This window comes from Cydia strobilella, chromosome 1 (assembly GCF_947568885.1).
Source record: "Cydia strobilella chromosome 1, ilCydStro3.1, whole genome shotgun sequence".
NCBI classification, from domain to species: domain Eukaryota; kingdom Metazoa; phylum Arthropoda; class Insecta; order Lepidoptera; family Tortricidae; genus Cydia; species Cydia strobilella.
In genome coordinates, this window is record NC_086041.1 from 27,724,759 (window position 1) to 27,752,528 (window position 27,770).

At 36.2% G+C, this 27,770-nt stretch overlaps 1 protein-coding gene across 1 annotated transcript in view; it reads right to left on the reverse strand.

Annotated features, from left to right (window-relative positions):
- The window catches only part of LOC134744107 (uncharacterized), a 71,704-nt gene that overhangs the window by 4,907 nt on the left and 39,027 nt on the right, over positions 1-27,770 (reverse strand). The window contains exons 3-6 of the mRNA XM_063677804.1: positions 10,748-10,860; positions 3,260-3,355; positions 1,542-1,677; positions 561-694 (exon numbers count right to left, since the gene is read on the reverse strand). Coding sequence (XP_063533874.1) covers positions 561-694; positions 1,542-1,677; positions 3,260-3,355; positions 10,748-10,860 — 479 coding nt within the window. The remainder of the gene's footprint in view (positions 1-560; positions 695-1,541; positions 1,678-3,259; positions 3,356-10,747; positions 10,861-27,770) is intronic.

A 27,770-nucleotide genomic window follows, 5' to 3' on the forward strand; every position in this document is an offset into this window, starting at 1 on the left:
CATGCACTTTGTAATTTTTCCTCAGTCACCCGTTGACCACGAACGCTGTAAAGGGTTCGAAACGTCGGGATGTATTATAAATTCAATATACGCGATATAATCCGTTTTCATAGTTTTATTTCATGAGTAACTATCGCGGTAACCGAAGACAATATTATGTAAACGATATCTTAAAACATAATTTAACGAAATTTTTCTTTCTGTCGAAGACTTTATTCTTATAATAATGCTAGTCGTATCATGTTAATTTGGCCCGAATCCATTATCTGATTAGCGTCAACATAAAATGTCTAATTAAATCTATACAAAATGTTTAAAAAAATTAGTAATTTCAGAATTTGGAATTGAATGTTTTCAACTTGGAATATTCGATACGTACTATAAATATGTACACGTACTGAAATAAACATTACAAATTTTACTGCTACAGTAAAAGTTCTCAAGTGACGTCGTTAGTCAGCGGTTACTTTTTTCCTTCCAAGAGATGACGGTGTATTCAGTGACACAGAACGTTCAACTTCAGTCTTATTTAAACTTGTGGAGTTCTACCTAAACTTTACCTTGACATTATTTATAAACCAGGTGAGGTGCGGAGCGGGGTGCGCGGGGGCGCTGTGGCAGGTTGCATCCAGAAAGTCATTAGGTGAAAAACGTTTGTTTTTAATCTTTATTTTCGGCCGATACCTCTGACGCACTGTAAATAATAGGAATAATTAGTTGTTTTTCATACAAGTTTGTAAAGTGGTTTCTAAAGAGAAATTCAATACTACCTTTCCGCAGATGTCTCATACAATATTTTACAGTACATATGGTGCTACTTTACGGCATTAGTATGATAATGAGCACATTACGTAAAGGGCCATATGTACTGTAAAACATTGTACGATACATGTGCGAATAGGTAATTCGCAACTCGTGTCGATTTAAAACACTCCCGTCGGTCGTGTTTAAATTTATCGCCAGTCGTTGCGAATTTCCTATTTTTCGAACTTGTATCGTAATGTACCTACTTTTACAAGGCTTGTTTTTAGGGTTCCGTACCCAAAGGGTAAAAAGGGGACCCTATTACTAAGACTCCGCTGTCCGTCTGTCTGTCTGTCTGTCACCAGGCTGGATCTCATGAACCGTGATAGCTAGACAGTTGAAATTTTCACAGATGATGTATTTCTGTTGCCGCTATAACAACAAATACTAAAAAGTACGGAACCCTCGGTGCGCGAGTCCGACTCGCACTTGGCCGATTTTTTTTATTAGTTTGTCATTTGCACTGATTTCCGACATGATCTGACCAAACTTAAAAAAAAAAATTGGCGGCCACTTTTTACAAAAATTTGATCACGGAACAATGTTGATAAGAGGATTAAAAAGAAAGATTTGAAGCTCAAATTCTAGGATCGCAGAATTATGTTCTTGAAACCTTGGACAGTTGGTTCGTGCTATGCAGCATCTACATTAGATGTAATTTAAATAATTTAATACAAGTTTAAAAATAGTTTTTTCTTTCTCTAAAATTGTAAGTATATTGTATAAGGATAACTTACCAATAATATTGAGTTCATATACTCTGGAGACTTTTGAGTATAAAGGCGAATCTAAGGCAATCTCACAAGCGTATGATCCTGAGGCCGGGAAATCTAATTTGTCTAACGTCACAGTGGTAGCGGATACGGTTGCTATCTGAAATAGAATACGCGTGGTTAAAGCAAATGTAGAAAATGGGAAATAGGTAGGTAGTGCACAAATCCAAAAACGCCAAACTTCGAAACAGAACAAACAAATTTCGAAATTTTGGACAGTCCGCATCAAAAGTAACGGATCAGACTACGCATCATAAGTACCTACCATTCTCCAATAACTTTACAAAAAGAGATCTCTATAGGTATATGTAGAGTAATTAGACTGTGACAGATGCATTTGAAGGCGAACTGTAGATTTCATCCGCTACTAATAAAGCTGACTATACTTTTTTTTTTGATTTCTTAAAGTTCTAAACATTAAATAAATCGTAGTTTCATGTTTCTTAATAAAATTGCTAAGCCAAAATGGCTTGTTTACAGCCAGAGTTTTGACTAAATGCACTACATAGGTATGTTTTAATATTGCACACATGTTATAATAAAGTTATTTTTCTTATAAAATATATTCATAACAGGTATTTTTCATATCTAGTTGATTCCGGATTGGTTAGGATAAATCTTGTAAATGTTTCGGAAGGCTGTTTAATATTTTTGGAAGCAAGTATTAGTTGGTTCTCATTTGAAATCAACATTTAAAATTACACAATATATTTTTACAATAATTACAGATTATTAAATCTTCAAATTAAATATTACACAATACTTAAAAAATACCTAAGAAATAAAAATTATCTAATAAAAAAAAACCTTAACTATAAATAAAACTAAAGTAACCTATAAAAAACTACTCGAATAACCCACCCCGCATCGTTCCCGACGCAAAGGTGCCCATCACGCTCGCTGCGTTTCCGCGTTGAACCGCAATTGACAACCTCTGCGCCAGGAACGACCCGGAGCGGGGGTCGTGGCCCCTCTCCTGCAGGCGGCGCCCCAGTTCCCCGAGAAAAGATTTTGCCTCCGCGCACCAGCACCCAGACGTCTCCACGGCAAGGGGAACAAACAAGTAGCTTGTTAGGCCCGAGTACTTGTCCCTCTTTAGGGATGCCGCCCGCTCAGCGGCAGCTCCCGCCGATCGCACAGTGCGGCCAAGGTGCGTGGCGGCGAACGTACTGACGCAGGTGGCATCCCACAAGAGGCACATTTAAAATATGTTTAATATTTTAGATAAATAATTTTTGATAGCCTGATTATACCTATAGATATTAGAAGAGAAAATTAACCTGAAAACTAACAAGATACTAAACAAAAGATATCGCCCACCATTTCTTAGACTGCGTCGACCGTCCAGTGGAGCCCTCATTGGGAGAATTATGTCTTCTTACAAACCAATAAATTTCTGTATAAATCAGTGTATTAATATTGTTGTCCTACTGATTTCCAAAATTTTGGTCTTCGCCACACAGTTCTATTCTGATTTCTGCTTATGTTTTGCTTTATCAACTAAACGGCAAATGGTGGCCACATTTTTAGTTAGTTTTTAGTTTAAATTATTTTGCTAATAAATATTTTTTTCATTTTTTCTTCTGCCTACTTAATCCTATTTGGAATGGAGTATACCTACAAAACAATACGAGTTTAAGAACTTAGTGAGCTTAGGCCGCACAATTCTACAGGTTACTTACATCAATAACAGCGCCAGTTAGGGGAACTATCTCATACGGGGGGTCTCGATTTCTGATGTACCTCATGAAGTGCTTCGCATCTTTGTAGAACACAACCTGAAATTATAATTCAATTAGTGACATGTATTTGTTTGTGTTGTGCGGTGTATAAATAAGTATTTTATATAAATAAGGATACAGTAAAATATAAAAGTTCGGAGTTACATAGTAGAGATAGTATTGAAGGGAGCAACACACGAAATCGAGCGCTCGAAATTCAAAAATCGGCCCCCAGATTGTTAAACTTGGCATGCCGCTCCCAGTGCCCCCGACTCTATTGAAGTGAACCAGTGATTTGGCCAATTGTTGTGCAAATACATGTGCATTGATCTCGCGTATGTGCTAAAACGCATGTTACACTGATTAGCTATGCATTGGTTTGATCGCGAATTAGTAAACGTTCACTTGACACTTGATTAATATTGATATTTCATGAATAAAATAATTCTTCTGTACTGAATTTTTTTATGCGTTTGATCTGTGAGCTGGACCAGAAATTAAACTCAGAATCAGAACCAGAAATTATATTAAGAATCGCACGCACCTAGCCGCCGCCATACAATCGAAGTCACACACACACACAGAAACACACACACACACACACACACACACACACACACACACACACACACACACACACACACACACACACACACACACACACACACACACACACACACACACATGTATACAATATATGCGAGTTCGTGTGACTTTAGCCTTTGTTACTCCCCAATGAGACAAATCGAACGAGACGAGGTTTCTTATGAGTTGAAAAATATCGCGCTTTATGGGCTGCTGCTGCTGGTCGTAACAATTAATTAAGCGGAATTCTTGTCCCTGCTAAAAACAAACTGTAAAAAGGTTGACTGGTAGATAATACCTTATGGCATTAAGTCCGTCTTTTGTATTGTAAGGTTTTTTTCTTCTGTGCAATAAAGATTAAATAAATAAATATTTAATATTAATTTAGACACGAGGTATTAAAAAAAATATCTAACTGTTTGGTTTTGACTTTTGACCAACACTGAATCTCGAGTCTAGAGATGTCAGAAAGAATAAGAGACAGATATTAAATTTTAAGTAACCATAACGTCGATTTAGAAAGCAAGAAAAGTATTTTCAACATTTTTTTAAAGAGCATAATAATTATTTTTATGAAAAGTTTGGTTTTCTGATGTCGATGTCGGTAATTAAACACTTCTTATTATTTTCGTACATTACATTATAGTACCTACTCACTGTCTACTGATAAAAAAATATTATTTCAGCCTCGATTTAGTAATAATTGTGCCCTCAGTAAGTGATATTACATATTATGTTAAAGAAAAGGCTTCTTAATTTACGATACTCCGGGACGTAATTTGATAGCAATTATAGTTTTAAATCCAAGATCAACACTCTTAAACTTTTAGGTAGTTACAATAAAGAAATAATCACAGGGTCGGTGGAACAATCTACCCACTGGCACTGTATCACGTAAATATACTAAGAACTTTTTCTAGCAAAAACGAGGAATCGACTTTTGTCAACAACAAATATCTATAATCCTGCTATCGATAAACAGATCAAGTAAAAAATAAATGTTTAAAAGAAAGTTATACATTTCCTCTACATATTAGTATATTATATTTATTGTAGTATACACAGATTGGTAGGTATATTGGCCAATTGAACATTAGTATTTAAGTATCTAGGATATAAAACAGCCCTTACTTACTGTGTCAGTAAATTATCATTTGTCATTATTGTCTGTAAGGAACAGATTGTGCATTTATTTACAGGAAATAAAATCAAAAATCAAAAACTGTAAATACCAATAGCAGATACACAAATTGCCATAATTACATTTTAGGCTTTTACATACAAACATATCTATCATAATAAAAGTAAAAAACCGGACAAGTGCGAGTCGGACTCGCCCACCGAGTTACGTACTTTTTAGTATTTGTTGTTATAGCGGCAACAGAAACACATCATCTGTGAAAACTTCAACTGTCTAGCTATCACGGTTCATGAGATAGAGCCTGGTGACAGACAGACGGACAGTAGAGTCTTAGTAATAGGGTCCCGTTATTACCCTTTGGGTACGAAACCCTAAAAACGGGTCACTGTTTATGAAAATTTCTATACAAACTCAAGAAGTCGGCCTCGGGGCCTCACAATATTCCATCGCATCATATTTTAAGAAATCAATGTTTTATGCATATCGCCAATGAAATTGGACCCTATCAAAATATATATTCGAATACCGCCTGATAAAAGGCCTCGATTAAAGCCCGGGTTATCCTGCATTCTTTGTGAGCACTTTTCGCCGAGATTTCTTTACAGTGCCCTTGGCTGAGTGCCGACATTGTCTGCCCTTTTCTTTTGCTCTCCTTAGTTATTTAATTACCTATTTTGTGAAAAAGTATGCGGTTAATGGACAGTAATTTCATATGGCTGCAGGTTCAGTTAAAGTTTAAGTGTTAAACCAAACTGTCTGTAATTATGCCTACTCGTAATATGATAAAATTTGCATGTAAAGTAAATTTGACAGTTTATAACATGTTTATAATGGAAAACCTGTCAGCCATCATTTCGTCGATTGTGTGTAGCACGAGTACGACTCCCCATTCATCTAAGTATTTTATTAAAATAATGTGAATGATTTTTGTTAAGTGCAATTCAGGCAGCTTACAAAATGCAAGCATAAATTGAGAACCAACTTAAAGCTTAACAAATATTTGTAATCTTCGTTTAGTTAAAAAAATAATGGGCTAGGGTTTATTGTTTCTTTATCTCATTCGAGACAAATCTATCAAACCGAGACTAAAAGTTTGGGGAGCCTTGACAAATTATCATAATTTGACAGAATACGAATAATTTGACTGTAATTTGAAACGGATTATTTTTGCTTTAAAGATTGTTATCAAGTATCAGTACCTAAAATTCATTCAAAGTACCAAATGCCTACTCCATTTTCTTTGACAGGCCAAGTATTTCCTTAAAGTTGAAATTATTTATATTAATTACATATTAATGATCCGGTGAAAGGAGGCAAGAGTTTGCGTAACTGATTAATTAGATAAACAGGTTTAACAAAATCTTTCCAACGAAATGGTGTATTAAAGGTTGGTGAAGTGCTTTCGACGAGGAAGATGAACGACGATGCCCAGCAACAGTTTTAACTCCTAGGGGTAGTGAGTGACTTCACGTATAGCACAATCGGATTAAGTCTAACCTCGAAATCCTTCCAAAGATATGAAATTTGGTATGTATGCTAATTAAAGGTCTCTTTTTCATGTCAACACTATTTGACATTTGGGGACCTCAAGGAATCGCAGCCATCTTGGAAAATGTGTACCATCCTAGAGAAATTTGCGTTTTACTCTAAATATACGTTCTCTATGAAAATATGGTGTAAGGCAACATTAAAGCTTATTAAATTCTACACAAAAAAGTCCTAGACATCTTTGCGGAAAAAATACATCTTATTGTTGTTGTTGTTGTTGTCCTATGGCACCCCAGAGGTGCTAAGGGCCTTCACAAGCTCGCGCAACTCCTTCCTATCTTCAGCGACCCTTCTGGCCTCGCTCCAGCTCAACCCGACCGCTCGTAGCTCACTCATGACGGACCGCTGTCAAGAGTGTACAGGGCGCCCGGAGCCACGGCTTCCCTCCGGCGGTTTCCAACCGAAAGCGACGGTTCCGTTATTCGTTTCCCCTCTTCGAATAGTATGTCCTATCCATCTCCATTTCCGTGTCGCGATTTCTTCGCCAATGGGTGTTTGCCGGCATATACTCCATAGGTCTTCATTTCGAATAGTTTTTGGCCAGAAAACGCGAAGTATCGACCTGAGTGTTGACGAAGACTTGAAGTTTATTCGTTAGGCCCTTCGTCACTCTCCACGTTTCGCAGCCAAAAAGCAACACTGATTTCACAATGGATTCGAAGAGGGAAAGTTTAACACGTCGCGTGAGCACATTTGACTCCCAGACAGCCTTTAACTGAGCGAACGCAGCCTTCGCCTTCTTTATCCTGTTGTCGATGTCTTCATCCGCTCCACCTTTGCAGGGTAATACGCTCCCTAGGTACACAAACTTGGACACTGAGTCTAAGCTTTCACCCCCCAGTGATAGCGGATCCGTTGTACTTGAGTTCACTAGCATGCTGACTGTCTTGCGTCTGTTGATTCGCAGGCCCATTCTATCAGCCTCTTCTTTAAGTAGGCGAAATCAACACGATGTCGTCCGCGTAGTCTAAGTCCTCCAATACGTTCGTGTCCCAAGGTATACCTCTCGGTGTCGGACATCTTATTATAGAAAATAATAGCTGAATCCAGATTTAGCGCTTATACCCTTTCAGGGGATATTCTCTTAATAGAAAACTTGTAGGAATATGAATTCCACTTTTGTCTATACATTTGTACACGTTAAACCCCAATATCAACATTTTACTCGACTGCGACTTAAACAGCAAGTAGGGTTATGGGTTTAAATACTGATAATCAGTACAGTAGCTCAGGATACTAGACGGATTTTTTTAAATGAGGTATCGGTAGATTCCTCTTGCCCTTCATAACCTGTTTACACTTGTTATATTAAAGAAAAATCAATACAGCCGCCTTGAGAGGATGCCGAATATTAAATCATATTTTTACTTCTAGCGCCTAAACTATTGAGTGGATTTTAATAAAATAGACATCAGTAGATCCATTATTGGTACACGAGTGCTATGCAATAACAAATTTACTAGAATAAATGCAGGAAAAATATTAAGGACTTAAAAATGTGACTGCAAAAACAGATTTTAAGACTTAAATGGGGTTTAAACAATAGTGACAGTAATGAAATTTGACACCTGCATTTATTTTAGTAAATTTGTATTGCATAGCACTCGTGTACCAATTATGGATCTAATGATGTCTATTTCATTGAAATCCACTCAATAGTTTAGGCGCTAGAAGTAAAAATATGATTTAATATTCGGCATCCTCTCAAGGCGGCTGTATTGATTTTTCTTTAATAAAACAAGTGTAAATAGGTTGTGAAGGGCAAGAGGAATCTACCGATACGTCATTTTAAAAAATCCGTCCAGTATCCTGAGCTACAGGGTGTACTGATTATCAGTATTTAAACCCATAACCCTACTTTCTCTTTAAGTCGCAGTCGAGTAAAATGTTGATATTGGGGTATAACGTGTACAAATCTATAGACAAAAGTGGAATTCATATTCCTACAAGTTTCCTATTAAGAGAATATCCTCTGAAAGGGTATAAGCGCTAAATCTGGATTCAGCTATCATTTTCTCTAATAAGAGGTTAATTTTTATTTTCAAACAAACAAATATAAAAACATAAATAATTAAATTAACTAAAAATATCTACATATATTTACAAGAAAAAAATGAGAGCTAGCTCGGCGCCGGATGGTAAGAAGGTTGGTAGCATTGCCGCGCTGAATTGCGATGCCAATACGCTGGGCAAGGAAGTAACCAGCCCTCTTGTCACCCGTAGCATCAGTGAGACGCTTCGCTAGCTCCCTAAATATACAGTGTGCTCCGGGTCCCCAAGGCCCGAGGGTCTCCACCCCAAACGGCTCAAACATGCAACCAGAATCAATGGCAGCATATTTGCGCCGTGTGAGGTGCTCGGCCGACCCAGCCTTGGTCGAGGTCCCTGGAAGGTGGGACGGTGCAAGAGTATCGACGCACGTCGCGTCCCATACTAGGGGCCGGCCCAACTTTATAAGATGTATTTTTTCCGCAAAGATATCTAGGACTTTTTTGTGTAGAATTTAATAAGCTTTAATGTTGCCTTACACCAAATTTTTATAGAGAACGTATATTTAGAGTAAAACGCAAATTTCTCCAGGATGGTACACATTTTCCAAGATGGCTGCGATTCCTCGAGGTCCCCAAATGTCAAATAGTGTGGACATGAAAAAGAGACCTTTAATTAACATACATACCAAATTTCATATCTTTGGAAGGATTAAGAGTTTAATCCGATTGTGCTAGTAATAAACACACAAAATTTAGTAATATACTCAAACCAATAGGTATAATTGCAACTGGGATAATTGCAAATTTGGACAAAAAGCATATTTTCAAGTGTCACAAGAAGATGGAGAGGGTTAATAGTAGATTGTGTCACAAGGGAACAAAATGACATGTTTAGGGCGAGGGCGTACAATTGAATCCTGAGCGTAGTGAGGGATTCAAGTGTTAACGCCCAAGGTAAAAATAATTTTGCTACCATGTGACACATACTGCTTTTCACATCATCTATGAGGAAATTACATACATTTTTTAGGTAGATATAATATAGGTTTCAAAACATTATTATTTTAAGCAAAGATCGATACGGACAAAGTGCCAAAAATATGTATACACGACCTTAGTATAGGTACATACTTCTGGCACTTTGTCCGTATGGATATTTTCAGACGTGACTGTACTGACAAGTACCTACAGCTCATAATTATGTACCTAATATCTTTTCAAAGACAGCAGCAAACACCTAAAATGATACAATGAAAATCAAGTACATTATTTTTGTAGAACTTACCCCTTTGAACCAAATCTTCGGAAGAACACTATGAAGACTGATATAATTTATATTTATTATTTTAAAGTTATTGATTTAAACTAAGTATTTACAAATTTATACACAATGCAGAACCGCATAATTATGCTTTGTGAAATATTTGTACAAAACTTTTTAAATATAAACTTTTTAAATTGCATAGACAAGTCTGGCTGCGTTTAAGGAGACCTAAAATGTCAAAATAAAAATTAAATTATTAAACTTATGTTTTTACTTTTCTTTGTAAATATTACGCTAATTAATTAATTTACTTAATTTAAATATGCTATTAATTAATTTAAAATACGCTAATTACATTTATTGTTTACAATTACAACAAAATGTTATTTAAGTTAGAAAAATTGTATGCACGTAATCGATTATATGCATACTAATTTCATATGTCTTTGTGTCAATATTTCATACTGGCAACAAAATGTCCTTGAACAGAAAAGTGCCACTTTGATCCCTCCTAGCAGGGAAGAAAAGTTCCCTTTTCGAATAGGTGATGTGAAAAACGTGTGTGTCTTTGTAATGTAATAATGATGTGTTGCCTGAATAAATATTATTCTATTCTATTCTATTCTAAAAATCATTTAAGTTTCCCGCGCGCAGTTCATCAGTATTACAGATGGCTGTAGTTTTTTAAACCGTAGGTAGGTAAATATTTTAGGGCCGATTATTTAGTTACCATTTAGCTCGACCAATAACTTTCAAAAAATTTAATAATGAGAATAGTGTTATCAATGGAATAAATCCTATCCGTCTGTTTAACTGGCGATTGAAAAATTGGCTCTTAGTCAATAGTTATTGTCAGTCAGGGCTCTCCCAAATAATCAATTGCTTCCCCACTGCATGCAAAATGAAAAACTGCAGTTTACCTTATAAATAGAGTCTGCGTCGACGTTGTGATCGCAGTGGAGTGTGGCGTTGTGCTGGTGCACGACGAACCGGGGCATCCGCAGGTCCACCCACACGTCTGACATACCGGCAACTGTTGACAACAAACAATATTTTAAATCATTTTACGGTTTAGACTCACTTGTTTTAGTCACTCGCGCGACATGTTTCGGAGAGCCTAACAACAATATTTTCATGTTAGAAGTGTAAGATGATGTCCATAGTATCTGGCATTAGGAGTTACTTCAGTTATTTACTCGGTAGAAAAAGGAAGCGGGTCAACTTATTTATGAAATAGAGTGTGTTTATCTCGTAAAATTTTTCCTCATATAATAAATAAAAAAGTGTGCCATGTATTATCGTGATGATTTTTAAACTATATACTTTATAATTCTCAATTTCCTTGATAAAATAAATTAACGTAGAAGACGTGTGTTGTGTAGGTTCTTTCGATCTGCATAAAAAGGTGCACTATAAATTAACGTTTAATGACAGCATAAAATTTAACGGAACACTAAAGCGCTTCAGCAAATACCGATGAAAAGAAAATTTATTAGACGATTTTCATAGTAAATCCTAAGTATAATTAAATACTGCTGGCGTGTCTTTAAACTTAGGAAGAATCTAGCTGAAAATAAAACTCCATTACGAAAAGATTGGCCTATAACATAAATTGTAATCTGCGAAACTAAACCTTAACGTAAAGGTAAAAGGCGTTAATAAATACCGTCCTTTTTCATTGAAACACTTATTTCCGAGGCGTTTAATATGTGACGCGCGTACGGCGAGCGCTGCACATTACGCGTTTTATGTTGATCACATACTCGCCTACAGACAGAGAGGAAGCTGAGAAAACACTTTAGGACGGCAACTGACCGTTTAATCAGGTAAAAATATATAGCTGATCTTGTTAGGTCCGAACTGATCATTATCAAAACAGTACCAGCCTAAGGAAACCCAAGAACAATGACAACCATGGTATATTTTTACCAAACGTTTATGTAAGGCGTTGGTTCTGTTAGTTGTAAGACTTGTAAGGCTATCAGATCAGTTTGAGCTCTCATAGGGTTTCTGGAATGATAGAACCAATGCCCTAATTTATCCGCCACGCTGACTCTTTTTTAATATCGTATTACTATTGGGGTAGATCATCTACAAATATATAGACAAAATTAGAATTCATATTCCTCAAAGTTTCCTATTAAGAATGTCCCCTGGGAAAGTATAAGCGCTAAATCTGGATTCAGCAAGTATTTTCTCTGAGAACATGTAGTTTTTCCGCAAAAGTGTCGAAGACTTGTAGACTTTAATCGGCTTTAATGTTGCCTTACATCATATCGTCATAGAGAACTTAGGCTCCGAGTAAAATGCAAATACCGATCTCCAAGATGGTACACATTTTCCAAGATGGCGGCGGTTCCTCGAGGTCCCCAAATGTCAAATAGTGTGGACATGAAAAAGGGACCTTTTATTAACATACATACTAAATTTCAGGACTGTTCCAGAGATTTCGAGGTCAGTCCTAATCCGATTGTGCTATAAGGTTAGAACTGCGACTCCGCACAACGATAGGTAGCTAACAAAAGGTGGGTTAGGTTAGGTTAGAACTTCGACCTCCCGTAGAATAAAATACCTAGCAAAAAATAATTTTGGGTATGGTTAGATTAGAACTGCGACCTCCTTAGAATAAATCAGAAATATAGTAAGATAGCATTAAATACTTAAATAAAATTGACGAAAGATGGTATGCAATATATATTTATATATTTTTTAAATTGTACGAAGTGTTACATTATACTTACAATTAAAAATATAATATAACAAAATCCGTTATGAAAGATGTCTATATACCTGCTACTTAAAAATTATATTAAAATAGGCATTATATCAATGACAGTTTAGACGAAATCACAATATAACAAAAGATAAGTATAACAAACATTACATTATAATATATAATTATATAAATATCAAATGGCATTATAACAAATGTATGATAGTTTTTTTTAAATAATTACATTAAGCATTACACACCCCAATTTTAGGTATTCTGACTAAATCTAAAATTGCCAAATCCCAAACTACAGTACTTGACCGAATTGTATGTAGACTGTAGCAATAGCACTCTCTCTCTCCTCCTCTCTCGCAGGTTGCGTCGGGTTGATGATGCCATAACTCACGGGGGCTAAACCATCCTGTAGGCGGTAGCTGTAGCTACGGCTCGAGTAAAGGGGTAAATTTAATTCTCTGTAAATTCAACTCTAACTTATTTTAATCTGATGCTAAACCCAAATCGTGTGTAATTTTTTTTTAACCCTATTTTTATTTATGTATTAACATTTCTGTTTAAATTTAGGAGCGGCATGCGAACATTAAAAATCAGTTATTGATTAAATAGTTACTTATATTATTCGCTGCGCATACTAATCTATATATATATAAACGTAAAAGTTCTGACTGACTGACTGACTCACTTAAATCAACGCCCAGCCCAAACCGTTGGACCTAGAGAGCTGATTTTTTCACAATAGGTAGCTTTTATGACGTTAGTGTACACTAATAAGGGGTTTTTCAAAATTCATCCCCTAAGGTGGTGAAAAAGGGGTTGAAAGTTTGTATGGAGATCATAATTCTTTTTGAGTGCGGGACTTGAAACTTCGTATAAAGGCATATTATTAAAATACAAGAAGTGATTTCAGCGTTTTTAAAAATTCATCCCCTATATGGGTTAAAAAAGGGTTGAAAGTTTGAATCCATTACAAATATTTTGACACTTCCTAGAAAGGCATAATAGCCAATTACAAAAAAAAGTAAAATTGACGTTTTTGAAAATTCAACCCCTAAAACCCTTAAAAAGGGGATAAAAGTTTGTCTTGAGGTTTAAATTTTATAATATTAATGTTTATTAATTATAACAAAAAAACAAGCTCATTTCAGCGTTTTTAAAAATTCATCCCCCAAGGTGATGAAAAAGGGGTTGAAAATTTTGTATGGAGATCAAATATTTTTGTGAGTGTGGGACTTGAATCTTTGTATAAAGGCATTTAGAATACAAGAAAATTAATTTCAGCGTTTTTAAAAATTTATTCCTTAAAAGGGTTATAAAGGGGTTGAAAGTTTGTATAGGGTCCTAATTATATTTTAAGCTAAGAGTTTGAAACTTCGTAAAAAGGTATTTCATTAAAAGAGAAGAAAGCTAATTTCAGCGTTTTTGAAAATTCATCCCTTAAGGTGGCGAAAAAGGGGTAGAAAGTTTGTATGGAGGTCAAACATTTTTTTAAGTGCGCGACTTACATCTTTGCATAAAGGCATGTTATTAGAATACAAGAAAAGTGATTTAAGCGTTTTTAAAAATTCATCCCCTAAAGTGGTTAAAAGGGGTTGATAGTTTATCGTGGTCCTAATTTTATTTTAAGCTAGGTACTTGAAACTTCATAGAAAGATATACAATTAAAAAAAAAACTTGTTTCAGCATTATTGAAAATTCATCCCCCAAGGTGGTAAAAATGGGGTTGAAAGTTTGTACGTAGATCAAATATTTTTTTGAGTGCGGGATTTGAATCTTTGTATAAAGGCATATTATTAGAATACAAGAAAAGTAATTTAAGCGTTTTTAAATATTCATCCCCTAAAATGGTTAAAAAGGGGTTGAAAGTGAATCTATTACAAATGCTTTGAAACTTCTTAGAAAGGCATTATATAACCCCTCGGGCGGAAAGCTACCTCGAATGGGACGCTCTCTGTCAACCGCGCGTGTTGACGCCCCCTGGCGGCTGGGTTAAAAAGGGGATGTAAGTTTATATGTGGTACAAATTTTCTTTTCAGCTAGGAACTTGAAACTTGGTAAAAAGGGCATTATGTTAAAATAGACGAAAACTGATTACTTACACCGTTTTTGAAAAGTTTGTATTAATAGTTTCGGGAGCGATTTTCTTTTTAAATAGTGGACTTGTAAATCTTCTAAGAGGGTCGAGAGGGATTATATCGGGAACAATTTTTTTCAGTTAGGGTCTTGAAACTTCGTAGTTTGTGAAAGACAAATTTCATGCGTTGTATAACAAATGATTAACCGTCCCTACTGATATATTTTGCTGCATAATGTTCTATGTTATGCTCATGTATAATACATAACCACCAACATACAAATCCACGCGTACGAAGTCGCGGGCAACAGCTAGTATAATTATATTTACCTAAGCAAGATGTGTGATGAGCCATAAATGTGAAAATGAAATTAAAGTGACGTTTAAATCAGTATTTAGTTGCTAAATAATGAAAATAATTTTGTTGGTGTGTTAAAATAGTCAAAAACCCCAACTTACACAATACAAGCAGTATTAAGCTTATCGTAATAAGACTAGATCGATTTGTATAAGATTATCCCATAGTATGTACATTTATTTATTTACTAGTATAATGTGGTTTTAACAGAAGAATAAAAATTATATTTACATAAGTCTATAGCGTATATATTTCAAATGCAAAGTCTACCTGGCCTAAACGGGCCTGACAAACAAACGGACACCGTATCAAGTTGAGCTTTAACTCAAACCCTTTATAAATGTGAGTTTGTGTTATATGCCACGTATAGTACCACTTTAGTACGTTTCACATATTAAGACGTTAGGCAAACTACTTACTTGACGTAACACCCATGGTTTCGCAAGTTACTTACTTGTGATGGGTCGCTATTAGAAGGGTTGACTGTACTTATCTGGAGAAGGAGTAGCTTATAAGTAATCTACACATATTATGAAAATCAGCTGAAACTATACTTATATCTACCTTAAGCTGCCATTTTATATATATATATATGTATTGTATATTTATTTGTGTGTTAGGTTTTGTTTTAATACTTTTATGTATAAGTAGTGTGTAGTATGTTTGTTTGTGTTTAATAGTCTCCATATTTAGCTCTTTGCACTACCTTTTGACTTTTGTATGAGTTCTACATTTCCTTCTACCCAAATGTTGTCTGGAAGAGATCGCTTTTTAGCGATAAGACCGCCTGTTGTTACCTGGTTCTATTTTTCTTTAAAATTTCTTTGTAGTTTTAAATGTATATAAAATGTATAATTTTGGTGCAATAAAGAATATTTACTTACTATTACTTAATATAAGTCAAATCAGGTTAAAGTTTATGTTATGAGTTTCAAGAATAATTAAACTCGACACTAACTTAGCTCTTAACTACCTACCTACTAACTAAATTAGACTTTCTACTTAGTGACTAATCGTTGATTGATTTTTATACCTATTTTACAGTCAACGTCAAAGATTAGGTATGTTTACACTTTTCGTCTTATTACAAAGGAGTACCTAAGGTGCAAAAGTGTAAACATGTCTTTGACGTCGACTTTACACACTTAATTCTTGCAAGTTTAATTTGTGCTTAAGTTTACGTATTCTCGGTTTTCTAAACACATTACTTATTAACGATTTGACATGGTGTGTAATAAGGGCTCTAATAACTGAATCAACTTTGACCAAAAATCCTAGTGTTAAGAAAGGTAAGTTTGGATTTTCAAAAAGCTTTCGATCGGGTAGATAATGACGTCCTTTTCTTAAAACTAGGTGCTATGGGGTTCACACCCAGACTTATAAATCTTTTTGCGAATTATCTATCCGATCGAAAGCAGTACGTGAAGTATGGTCCTTACGTTTCAGAAAGCTACCCCACGCGCTGTGGTATCAGTCAGGGTTCCAACTTGGGACCATTTCTTTTCGTGCTGCTCATAAACGATCTATCGGTCGAAGTGCATCACTGCACATTACTAATGTTCGCTGATGATGTGAAATTGATTAAACCTATCCAAAGTCAAAGGAATTGCGAGGAGCTGCAACGGGACATAGAGGCGGTCCATCGTTGGAGTGTTGAAAATGAACTGTATTTCAATGCAAGTAAATGCGAAATGATGTCCATCACGCGGTCCCATATACCTCAAACATTTAGTTACAATATTGGCGGCACCGAAATATCGCGCTCGGAACAGGTACGCGATTTAGGAGTTCTCTTAGACTCAAATATAACGTTTCGCGAACATGTCCAGGCCGTGGTCAAGACTGCATACAAAAGACTGGGTTTCGTTCTGCGCAATTCCGCGCCCCTGACTGTGGAAGCCACACGCGTGTTGTATGCAGCACTCGTGCGCAGCATTCTCGAAACGAATGCAGTGGTCTGGAGTCCGCATGAAACTAAATATACACTTATGCTAGAGCAAGTCCAAAAGTCGTATCTTAGGGCAAAAAATACACACCTATTATCCGTATATGTACCCTACTCTGTTTCTGCAGGGACATCTAGGGTACGACTCGCTCCAGTTGCGGAGGTTGCTCTCTTTGGCGAAATTCACGATCGGTGTTATTAGAAACACAATAGATAGCGTGGCCCTTGTCGAGGCCTCATGCGATTATTTGTGCCTAACATTCGCGCGCGGCGTTACCCGCGCTGCTGGCGGAGGGCACCGCGCGCACGCGGGCGCACGCGGATGCACGCGGGCGCACGCGCAGGCGCCGGTCGCACGCGCGCACGCTCTGCTCAACTCCGTGCTCGAGGCACACTCGGAGTGTGATTTGTTTGTGAGTGCAATCGGACGACTGATGATAGAATGTAAGAGAGTGATAGAGCGAGAGATGCCTGTAAGTAGTATTATATAAGAATCATTAATATTGTTATGTAAATACTTTTGGACCCAATGTATAATTATTACTGTCTCCCAATTTGTGCCGCTGTGACTCTAGCTGTTAAGGTACAATTGTCAACTTAAATAATAAACAATAATAATAATAAACAAATAATAAGCAAACTCGTCTTTATCAATCAAATTACATTACATACACTGCTAGCTGTTATAGTTGTCTACTGTTATTACAGCGCGAACTTAGGCACTGTTTACTAAACTTTAACGAACTAAATTAAACAAATACGTCTAAGTGAAACTATTTTGTTCCAAAACAAAATGGCTAAATTGCTCTACATTGTTGTTAAGTGATTATAGTAATTTAGATATTGCTTATTGATTATTGACCGAAGCGTAGTTGACCGAAGCGTAGCGAAGGTCTACGTTTTGACTCGGGCATTTTGCTTTCGTATGTCCGGATATTCTCCTTTACAGGTCGCAATTCTCAACCGATTCTCGTGTAATTTTGTGACTAGATTCTATGATTAAATATAAAAAATCGATTCGGTTTTTTTAATATTTTTCAAAATGGCGGAGTCGTGATAGCTCGCGCCTAAACTAATAGCCGTATCAATATCATAAGTTTTTTATTTTTGAGATATGCTTACAGAGTAAATCACAAAAAAAATTGAAAATTTGTAACACTGGTTTAGGCGGTATTTAGTTATTTAGTTTTTACTCGAGAATCTTCAGCTTGGCTAAGAGCTATCATGGCGCATGGCATTCGCTTTGAAGAAGGGGGGGGGGGGTCTAGCTCTGGTTCGTTCCCCAGAATATTTGTTTGCTGGGACAAAACTTTTTGTATTTTTTTACACTTAGATTTCGTATCATTTTCTCTTTTTTATGAAAAATTTAAAAATGTTGTATTGCTGATTGATCAAGCGTGGGCTAAGCGTAGGTATTCGTTTAATTTTTACAAGCTATTATTTAACTAGTAGTAATTTTTAAGTTCAACTTTAATGGAATGTATGTATTATTATAGTATGTAGTTATTATAGGCCAAGCTGGCCAAGCAATAAGAAGGTATAGAGGGAAATGCTAGGAGCACAATTTTTGACTCCGGAACTTTGTTTGGACTAGTTAGGAGGTGAACATATCAAAAGTCCCCGCCCGTAACCCTGGTGCCGGGGGGGAGAGGGGGGTTTGAAGGTTCCATTTTTCGGTTTTTCGATTATATCTCGGAAACTATACATGGACCTCGGACACTTAGGTATACAAAATGAAAAGTGATTTTACATGTTGCTTGTACAGTTACATGTTTCCAACTTTAAACGATTAGTCAACCAGTGCTCTAGGTTAAATTATCAGCCAACCAAACTTTGTTTATAATTGGCTGCCTGAAGGAAAACAGAATCCGACGATTAATTGCCAATTTTCAGTATTCCACAAATGGATGAAACAAAACAAAAACATTTTGACTAGTTGGAACAACAATCAGAGCGCAGTCTGTGTAATGATGTAACCCTGCCATGATCTACCTGTTATCTCAGTCGGTTGGTAAAAAAGTTACTCGGTGATTTTCTAGTAGAAGGCAGCTGAGTTTTGGAACTAAAATTTGTATAAATATTATATATTAAATTTTTACTACTTTATATAAAACAATTCATCTTAATACAGGCAAGCCTTCAACTTGTCAACCGCCTCAGTTTGCACGAAAACACAAAGTGATTAGGTGGATTTGCTATTGCCCGGCCCGGGTGAAAAGTTCTTGTAGGAAAAACTAAAACGACTGCAGCGATTAAAAATAGGCATTCCGATATTCAGACATTTACACACTGTTTCGTTTTGAGATCAAGAAATTTAGGTAAATGGGTGAAACGAAATGAAATTAATGTGCAATGAAACCAAAGCCTTCGTTTGATTGCAGACGTCCTGCTCGTCACTGTATCAGTACATGTAATCTGCATGTAAATTTAAGTCATTTGATGTAAACGTCAAATGACTTAAATTTACATTGTCAATATCTAGACAGCAGGGTCTGGTGACAGCAGGGTGTCATTTATTGGGCATTAGCATGTCTATTACAGGACGTTTTTAGGGTTCCGTACAGAAAGGGTAAAAACGGGACCTTATTACTAAGACTCGTCTGTTTGTCTGTATGTCCGTCTGTCACCAGGCTGTATTTCTCGAACCGTGCTAGGTAGACAGTTGAAATTTTCACAGATGATGTATTTCTGTTGCCGCTATAACAACAAATACTATAAACAGAATAAAATAAATATTTAAGTGCGGCTCCCATACAACAAACGTGATTTTTTTGCCGTTTCTTAGCGTAATGGTACGGAACCCTTCGTGCGCGAGCCCGACTCGCACTTGGCCGGTTTTTTCTTATTTTGATCCGTTATTTATTATTACCTAATTTAGGTAATCTTTATGTATTGTTTTGTTTATGGTATCTAATCATATATTAAGCAGTTTATCTTTTCAGTAATATGAAGTAATATCTATACTCTTGCAAAGTGATTGCGTGAAATGAAAAGTTGGACCATAAATTCTTTGTCTATAAAATAAGGAACGGCAATGCAATCGGATTGTCCGCGACCAATCTCCTTTCAGTAAGTCGAGCTCATAGATCCTAACCAACTAGATAGAGTATATAAAACAACTCGCGCTCACCATATAAAGGAACTATATTAATAATTCATGAGACGAAATATCGTTGGTGCCAACAATTCGCTGAAAATCACGTGTTTTTATGGAGACCCCATAACGTAAGATAATATGTTTTATTTTTATTATTTGTTGTTATAGGGGAAAAAGTTTTTTTTAATACTTGGGTTGGAGACATTCGTACACAGATCAACCTAGCCCCAAACTAAGCAATGCTTGTACTATGGGTACTAGGTGATGACATATATACATGTATAAATAAATACATACTTAGATGTATAACATCTATAATTCAGGAACAAATATTCGTAACGAACACATAAATAAATGCCCTTACCTGGATTCGAATCCGGGACCTCCTGCTTCGTAGGCAGGGTCATTAGGTTATTACCGACTAGGCTAAGAGGCCGTCGGTATATATGTATTACAATCCTTCCACAAATAAGCGGACGAATAGCGAAAGCTACGCAAAAAGCCTTTTAGCTTTCTCCAGATATGATGACTAAAAATCAGAGTTTTAGAGTAGGGTACTCTTTAAAGATTTCCTACTCGGAGAGATAGTACTGAATAAAATAGTGTAACTGAGTCTGGGTGCGTAGACAAGATGACAATCGTTCACGATCCGTAGCGTAGCGTAGTTATCTCTCTATCACTCTTCCATATTAGTGCGACAGAGACATCTGTGTTTCGTTCGCTACGGAGCGTTAACGATTGGCATCTTGTCTATGCACCCAGGTATCTTAAGACACTTTACGAGTACGACGACTTTACGAGGACGTTTGCCGCGTAAGCTGAAGACGCGGGTTCGATTCCCGCTTCGGCCACCGGTGGACTCGGTCACTTTTTCTTTAGTGTATGATATCTATTTCAGTTTATACTTTACGAGTAGGTACATATATGAGATTGTGTGGTGAGCGGAAGTCTTCGTATGATGCGGCATTTATGCGATGAAATCTATGGTCGAGTTCAGATACAGAACGCGAACAGAATTTACATTCTACCGGTTTACGCCGGGTCCACTCGCCGTATAGCAAACTGCTGCCTGCCAAGTCAACATTTTCATTGCTCTTTAGAAACAGCTGGGTTTTGAATAAATGATTCTTGATTCTTGGAGGAACTAAGAAGGAATTGAGACTGGATGGCAACTGTAAAAAAAGTGGGAACTAGAAAACACGGAATGACGATACTAAAATAAATTCGACTAATTCACTTATTTGTAGCATGTAAGAATATTTGTACAATCAATCGTACTTAATAATTTTTTAATATTTATATTTTTAGTTTAAATCGTGTGTCGTTAGATGGCAGTAAATTCACTGCGACTACAAAGTTTACTATGACAGGATAGAGGGGTCTCTATCCTATATATTCTCTTTGCCGGTGGTCAGGGCCGCAGAGAGGAACCGCCGCCGGACTATCCGACATACATTTTATTATTATTACTTATAGGCATAGCGTTAATTGCGTTACGTCTATTAAAATATAAGTCAAATAAACCAAAAGATATAATAAGACAAGGCATTCCACAATTGATAATATTTTTTAACCACAAATCTCTCTTCGTGCTACCTCCTATTACCATAATTTGATTTCTTCTGACTTTGCTCATCAAAAAGAAGCCTTCTGAATAAAGGCATTATGCCGTAAAAATATTAACTGGGTTTTTTTACCTGATAATTCATCTTTTTCATTAAGTATTTGTATCTTGAAAAGATTCTCCTGTGGGAGTTTTCTATTCCGATTTAGAATAATCTGATGATTTAACTATTAGCATTTCTCGTGTTTTCTTTTAAATATCTTGCTCCATAGTTCAATTTCGTTACTTTAAAACTACTGCATGTATTCTCAGTGGCAAATACACTTTGGTTAAACGCATGAATTTGTCACGTTTGGCGGTGTAGTAACGCCATGTTATATCTGTAGCTATATCTGTAACCAAGTAGGTGTAGGTAGGTAGGTCTTTTATGGTTTCACACTGAAACACAGAAAAACAGAGCGAGCCAATATTTGTGGTCCAGTTAGTATGCAAACATTGTGATGGAATATAGAGTATGAAAGAATGGACAAGCACATGCCACTATTCACTCTCATATATTATTATCATGATCGGTGCACGAGCAAACCAATTAATTGGCAAACAACAGGATTTGATCCAATCTGAAATTGAGCGTTTCTCTTTATTGGTGTAGGAGTAAAGTGCGCATCATGAAAAATCCGTTGAAATATTCCTATATTGTATAGGTGTCTATTTATTTAGGTAAACCCAGTGTATTTTAACCTAGGCTAATTGTATGTAAATTTCAGATTTTTCCGCTCGTTTCCCATAGGTTGAAATTTTATATGTTACCTATTAACCTCACATTTTCGACGTAAAAGATAACAGCCAGGTATGTAGTTTCTTTCTAATATAATTACTGACCCGCGAGTAAAAAATTAGTTCGTTCAAATGTTTGCTTAAAGTCGGAGCCATTAGCAAAACGAAAGCTTTGTTTCAAGGACGGAACACAATTTGTTTTAGCAACGAGTGAGCAAATCGGGTCTAAATTACTAGCTGCCGAGGTTCATCGTGTCGAATAACCGAGTTTGAGAGAAACTATGTTTACGACAAAACAGAAATAAGATGAAAACGGAACTTGAAGAGCGTGCTTTTTAGTTAGCTTCTCAAAATTGGTAAAAATCGCGGCGTCAGCTCCAACGAGCGTCGCAAACAACGCCAGGAGAGCAAACAGTCATTTTTTGTTTGCCCACAGTCCACACCCCGTCGACAGGAATACGGAATACGTAATGACGGACTCGGAATTTGACGCTTTCTGACATTAAATTATAAATTACATTATCTGCCCTCGCTGTTGAATTTTACTTATAAAATAAACAAATCAGGCCTTGACAGCTTCTTCATCGGTAGATAGTATGTATTTAACATTGACAGACATAAGTGACACAAAACAACCCATATTCCACTCCCTTATGGGAATATAGTTCAGATCCGGAAACCGCTTTCCACTTTTAGTATGTTGTTGGGCATGGTATTGGATCTCCAAAACTGCCAGGAGACAGCGGCACCGGCCATCTACTTCAGCGGAATGACGTCATCAAAATGACCCGCTTCGTTGTGAATATTGCATATTGCACCCAAACTATTAAGCATTGCACATACACGTGTGCGGATTTAATTCATACACTGTGTACCAAAATATACAACAGTTCAAGAGCAATTTACAAAGAAATCAAAATGGTGCAAAAAAATATTCGATTATTTGGGTTTTATAAGTAAACCAAAAGTCGGACGTTAAAGCCACAATATTAAAGATAACGTCTCAAGCATCTGACCAAAATTACGAAAATTATGCATCAAAATGTAGGTATCCAAAATGGTCATTCTCAGGATAATCCGCTTAAGCTTCTAGTATGTTATTTTATTAGCGATATAAATCGGATCATAAAACTTTACGCTTATGATTCTCTATGATTATTGGAAATTTTGGTAATTGGCGTACACGTACAGTATATTTGTAATACGAATGTGCCCCTTTATAGTAGGGTAGCCGAACAGGCTCTAGGTTACTTTTCGCTCATGTCATCTCGGACATGGGTATATTTGGTATCAGTATATTCAGTATAATGTCTTGAATACAAATATATGAGATGATAAGCGCGAAAGTGGTGGGAGCAGTTGCTGTGACGTCATAAAGTCGGCAGAACAAAGTTTTTTACGTTTTTCTTTTAAATATACCATATGGGGTACCAAATGAAAGGGTGAGTAGATCAAAAATAGTGAGTGAAACCGTACTGATCTAATTATTTTTTTAAACGCAGTGTCTAAAATAACAATAGGTATATTATGCTAAATTGTAGAAATAGTGAAACATATTATTGACTTCATTATTGGTCGGATATAAATAAAGTAAAGTAATTTAAAAAACGCGTCCGCGTCAATAACCCAAGTAACATTTAGCGTTGCTACCGCGCCAGCTAGCAGACGCCCTTAACTATTGGAGCAGAATTGCGAGCATAATATTTAAAACATAGTTTATCTGCATACCGCAATGGTCATAAACTTTATCTTAGCTACAATGCTGAAAGTTTCATGGTACATTTTGCTTTGTTACAATAAAACTATCTAAAACTGTTTCTATTCGTATTCATTCCGCAATTCCACTTTACCGACATTTTTGTGTCGTTTCCAAGCAAAAAGTCCCACTTTGTCGCTTGCCATAAGGATGCTTTCACAGGTTATTCGTATAAATATACAAGCAAACCTTGTCGTCATGGTAAGCGACAAAGTAGGACCTTTGACTAGACTTCGACACATTTTATTTAAATACATACGATAGTTAGACTTGATCTTAATTCCACAAGGTACCGGCCTACTTTAAAATTAGAATTTTTTATTTTAATTTTACTTTCCGACGTAAGATATGGTATGAATACTTATAAAGTGAGACGACAAGCACAGAGAAGGAACATGAACAGTACTACCACCACAACACATAGGAGCAAATGGTGCATTTTCACATGAAAAATAATAAGCCGCAAGCACCTAACTACCGAACTTCTTCTTACACCAGGGTTACACAAACATATACGTTTGCACTGCGACTCCCTGTGCACTTGTACAGGTCCCAACAGAACTCACAGGGGCGTCGCAACGCACAGTTTGGGCATAGTCATCAATCATCAGAGGACAGGCAATTAATGTCAAAATGACCGTACCGTAACTACGGATGAACGGCAGTTTTAACTATCGCCTACTGCTTTCAGCGGTTAGAAGAGCAAAAGTAAGCCTTTCTCATATTGCCCTGAGGCTGCAAATACATACCAAATACATACCAACTTAAATTATCATAAAATTGAGCAACCTCTTACAAACCTTTGTCAAATTTTGTCTCTTTCTAACAAACATAAAAGGGACAAATTATTATCTACGGTTTGTTAGACGATTACAAAAACCGCCATTGAAAAAAAAACGAGTACGAGTCGGACTCGCGCACGAAGGGTTCCGTACCATTACGCAAAAAACGGCAAAAAAATCACGTTTGTTGTATGGGAGCGCCACTTAAATATTTATTTTATTCCGTTTTTAGTATTTGTTGTTATAGCGGCAACAGGAATACATCATCTGTGAAAATTTCAACTGTCTAGCTATCACGGTTCATGAGATACAGCCTGGTGACAGACGGACAGACAGACAGACAGCGAAGTCCCGTTTTTTCCCTTTTGGGTACGGAACCCTAAAAAAAAAACAAAAAAAACCAGTAAATAAAATAGACACCGCATTAACAACTTCATTTTGGGTTTCACAACTCAATAAATGACTTAAGCCCACAGGTAGAACTAAAAAGGTTCAACTTCAGTCCCGGTAGATATATTATGTCGCAGGCAAATTGAAAGAATCCGCCATTTACAAACGGCGTCGTCAATATACATATGTTTTCAGGTTTGTAAATTGCCGAAGGCAAATTGTTAGTGCGCTCAATAGTGTCAACGGTTGTCTGAGGTGACCATGGTTTGCTGTTTTATAAATTTATATTATCTTTTATACCATACCTTCATCCTTACGCGCGTTTTAACCGTGGTCCCATTGCTTTAACCCACAGTGGGTCCACGGGTACTTTTTTTTACCCTTTGTCCCACCGTTCTAAAGTGTTCGCCAGTGCAGAGTCTACGGGTAATTTATTTTTACCATGGTCCCACCGCACTAGCAAGGGAGGGTACCCAACTGTCCGGCTCCGATTTCATTTATTTTTATATATGTTACCTATAGAGTAGTCTAAAATAATAGACACGTATTTTTTATAACTGCCCAAACTCAACCTACTGGGAGAAATTGGCCTCCAAAGTACTGAAAAGTGACAAAACCGAACTAACCTATCCTAACTTCTGTAGAGCTTTGTTCAAGCAAATTCTTAAACTAAAAAAAAAGAAGAAAAAAATTGCTTGTTAATTACTGGTTTGAATATATGTTGGAGAACATGAAGAAATATTAGACACGTGTTTTGTTATTTTGGCTCAAATTCATATTTTACAAAAAAAATAATACAATTCAAAGTTTCATACTTCGCATCATTTGTAAACGGCGGATTCTTACAAAATGCCTGCGACAGATATACAAGTATTGATCGGGTTACCTACTTTCTAAAGGAAAACGGGACCCACATTCAATGTGGTAAATAAAGCTAAGGCCTTTTACACGCTCCTTTTAGTTGAGGTTTGATTAAGTAGTGTAGTAATAAACAGTTTTATTTTCCTGGTTACGCGTAGTTGAAACACTGCTGCCTTGGGAAGAATAATTTTCCATAATTAGATTTTCCGTAGAAGAACGTAAATATTGCGGTCCGTGGATTGAAGAAAAATTGGTTAGTTTGTTAACCACAAACTAATTTTCCTTACCTGTAGCGTTACATGCCTACAAACAAAGGAAAATCATTTTTAGGGCGTTTGAGGTTCCAATCAGTTTATTTAGGTATCCAAGCAATAACAGCAAAATTTTGTGCAAAATCTTTCTAAATATAGGTCGCGAGAATGTATTTAAAACATATATGAAAAGTAGGAGTATGTGTTGTCGCGTGTCTACTGACTATAAAATCAGAATTAAGCATTTAATCACCCAATCCCGGTGCTGTAAAATTTTATCAAAGTTCCTTTTAACGCAGTGCTTTTATTTTATACTTAAGTATAAGATTTGAAGTATTTATTTCATCATTTTCTCATAGATTCAATTTTCCGAACTGAGTATTCACAAAAATATTGCATAACAACCCTAACAAACAAGACGAATCTTCCTTTCATCACTAGCCAGGTAAAAATCAAACTACGCAATATCGGAAGAAGAAAACAACCACAAACATAATTGCGATCATTATTAATTAAGTAAAATATATAAGTAGGCTTCTGGGATTTAATTTTCGTAATTAAATAATTACATGTCAGAAAGACCCCCGCGGGAATGTATGTTACCGTGAGTACACAAATGATCCAGTTAACTTATTACCCACCCTTGTTCGCTCGTAAATCTAGTTACTAGCATATTTATCGCAAGACCTAATTAGCGCCAGAGATTTTTCTCCGATAAAAATATTGTTTGCTGCAGAAAACAAGCGATTTTAAAGAGAAGATATTTTAAGCGAGGAAGCACAAACAAATAGTAATTATAAAGTTTAGATAATTTTGAATTCTCATTGCTTGCGTATTCGGGAATCTTGCTCATTTGGAAGAGGCCAATTTGAACGTAATGTACTGTCAGCTGCAGAGAAAAGGTACCGTCCCTGCATAGAAGTTTGTATGCAAAGGTGCTACGTTCGAATTGGCTTCCTTTTACACTTGCATTTCGATCTTATTTGTCCGTATCCGCATCTACATGTATTGGCGCGAGCAAGACGTACGGGAGAATAACAAAATGACACCATTTAGATATCTTTGTTGACGTCGAAATGTACGGTCAAAGTAGTGTTTTTACATTCTGCTTTTTTTCGAAAAAAAAACACGATTTTCTAAAATAAAAAATATTTATTTTTTATTCATTTATTATGAACAGCTTTCATTTGTTTCTTGTTAGGTATGTAATCTATAATGATCATACGCAAGAATTAATTTTTAAATCGACATATTTTAACCCACTCTTTTAACAATTTTGATGGCGGGTAAAGTTTTCTCAACATTGCCCTCGTCGATTTCGTATGGAAGCCAAAGGGTAATCCTAGCATTCCATTTATAA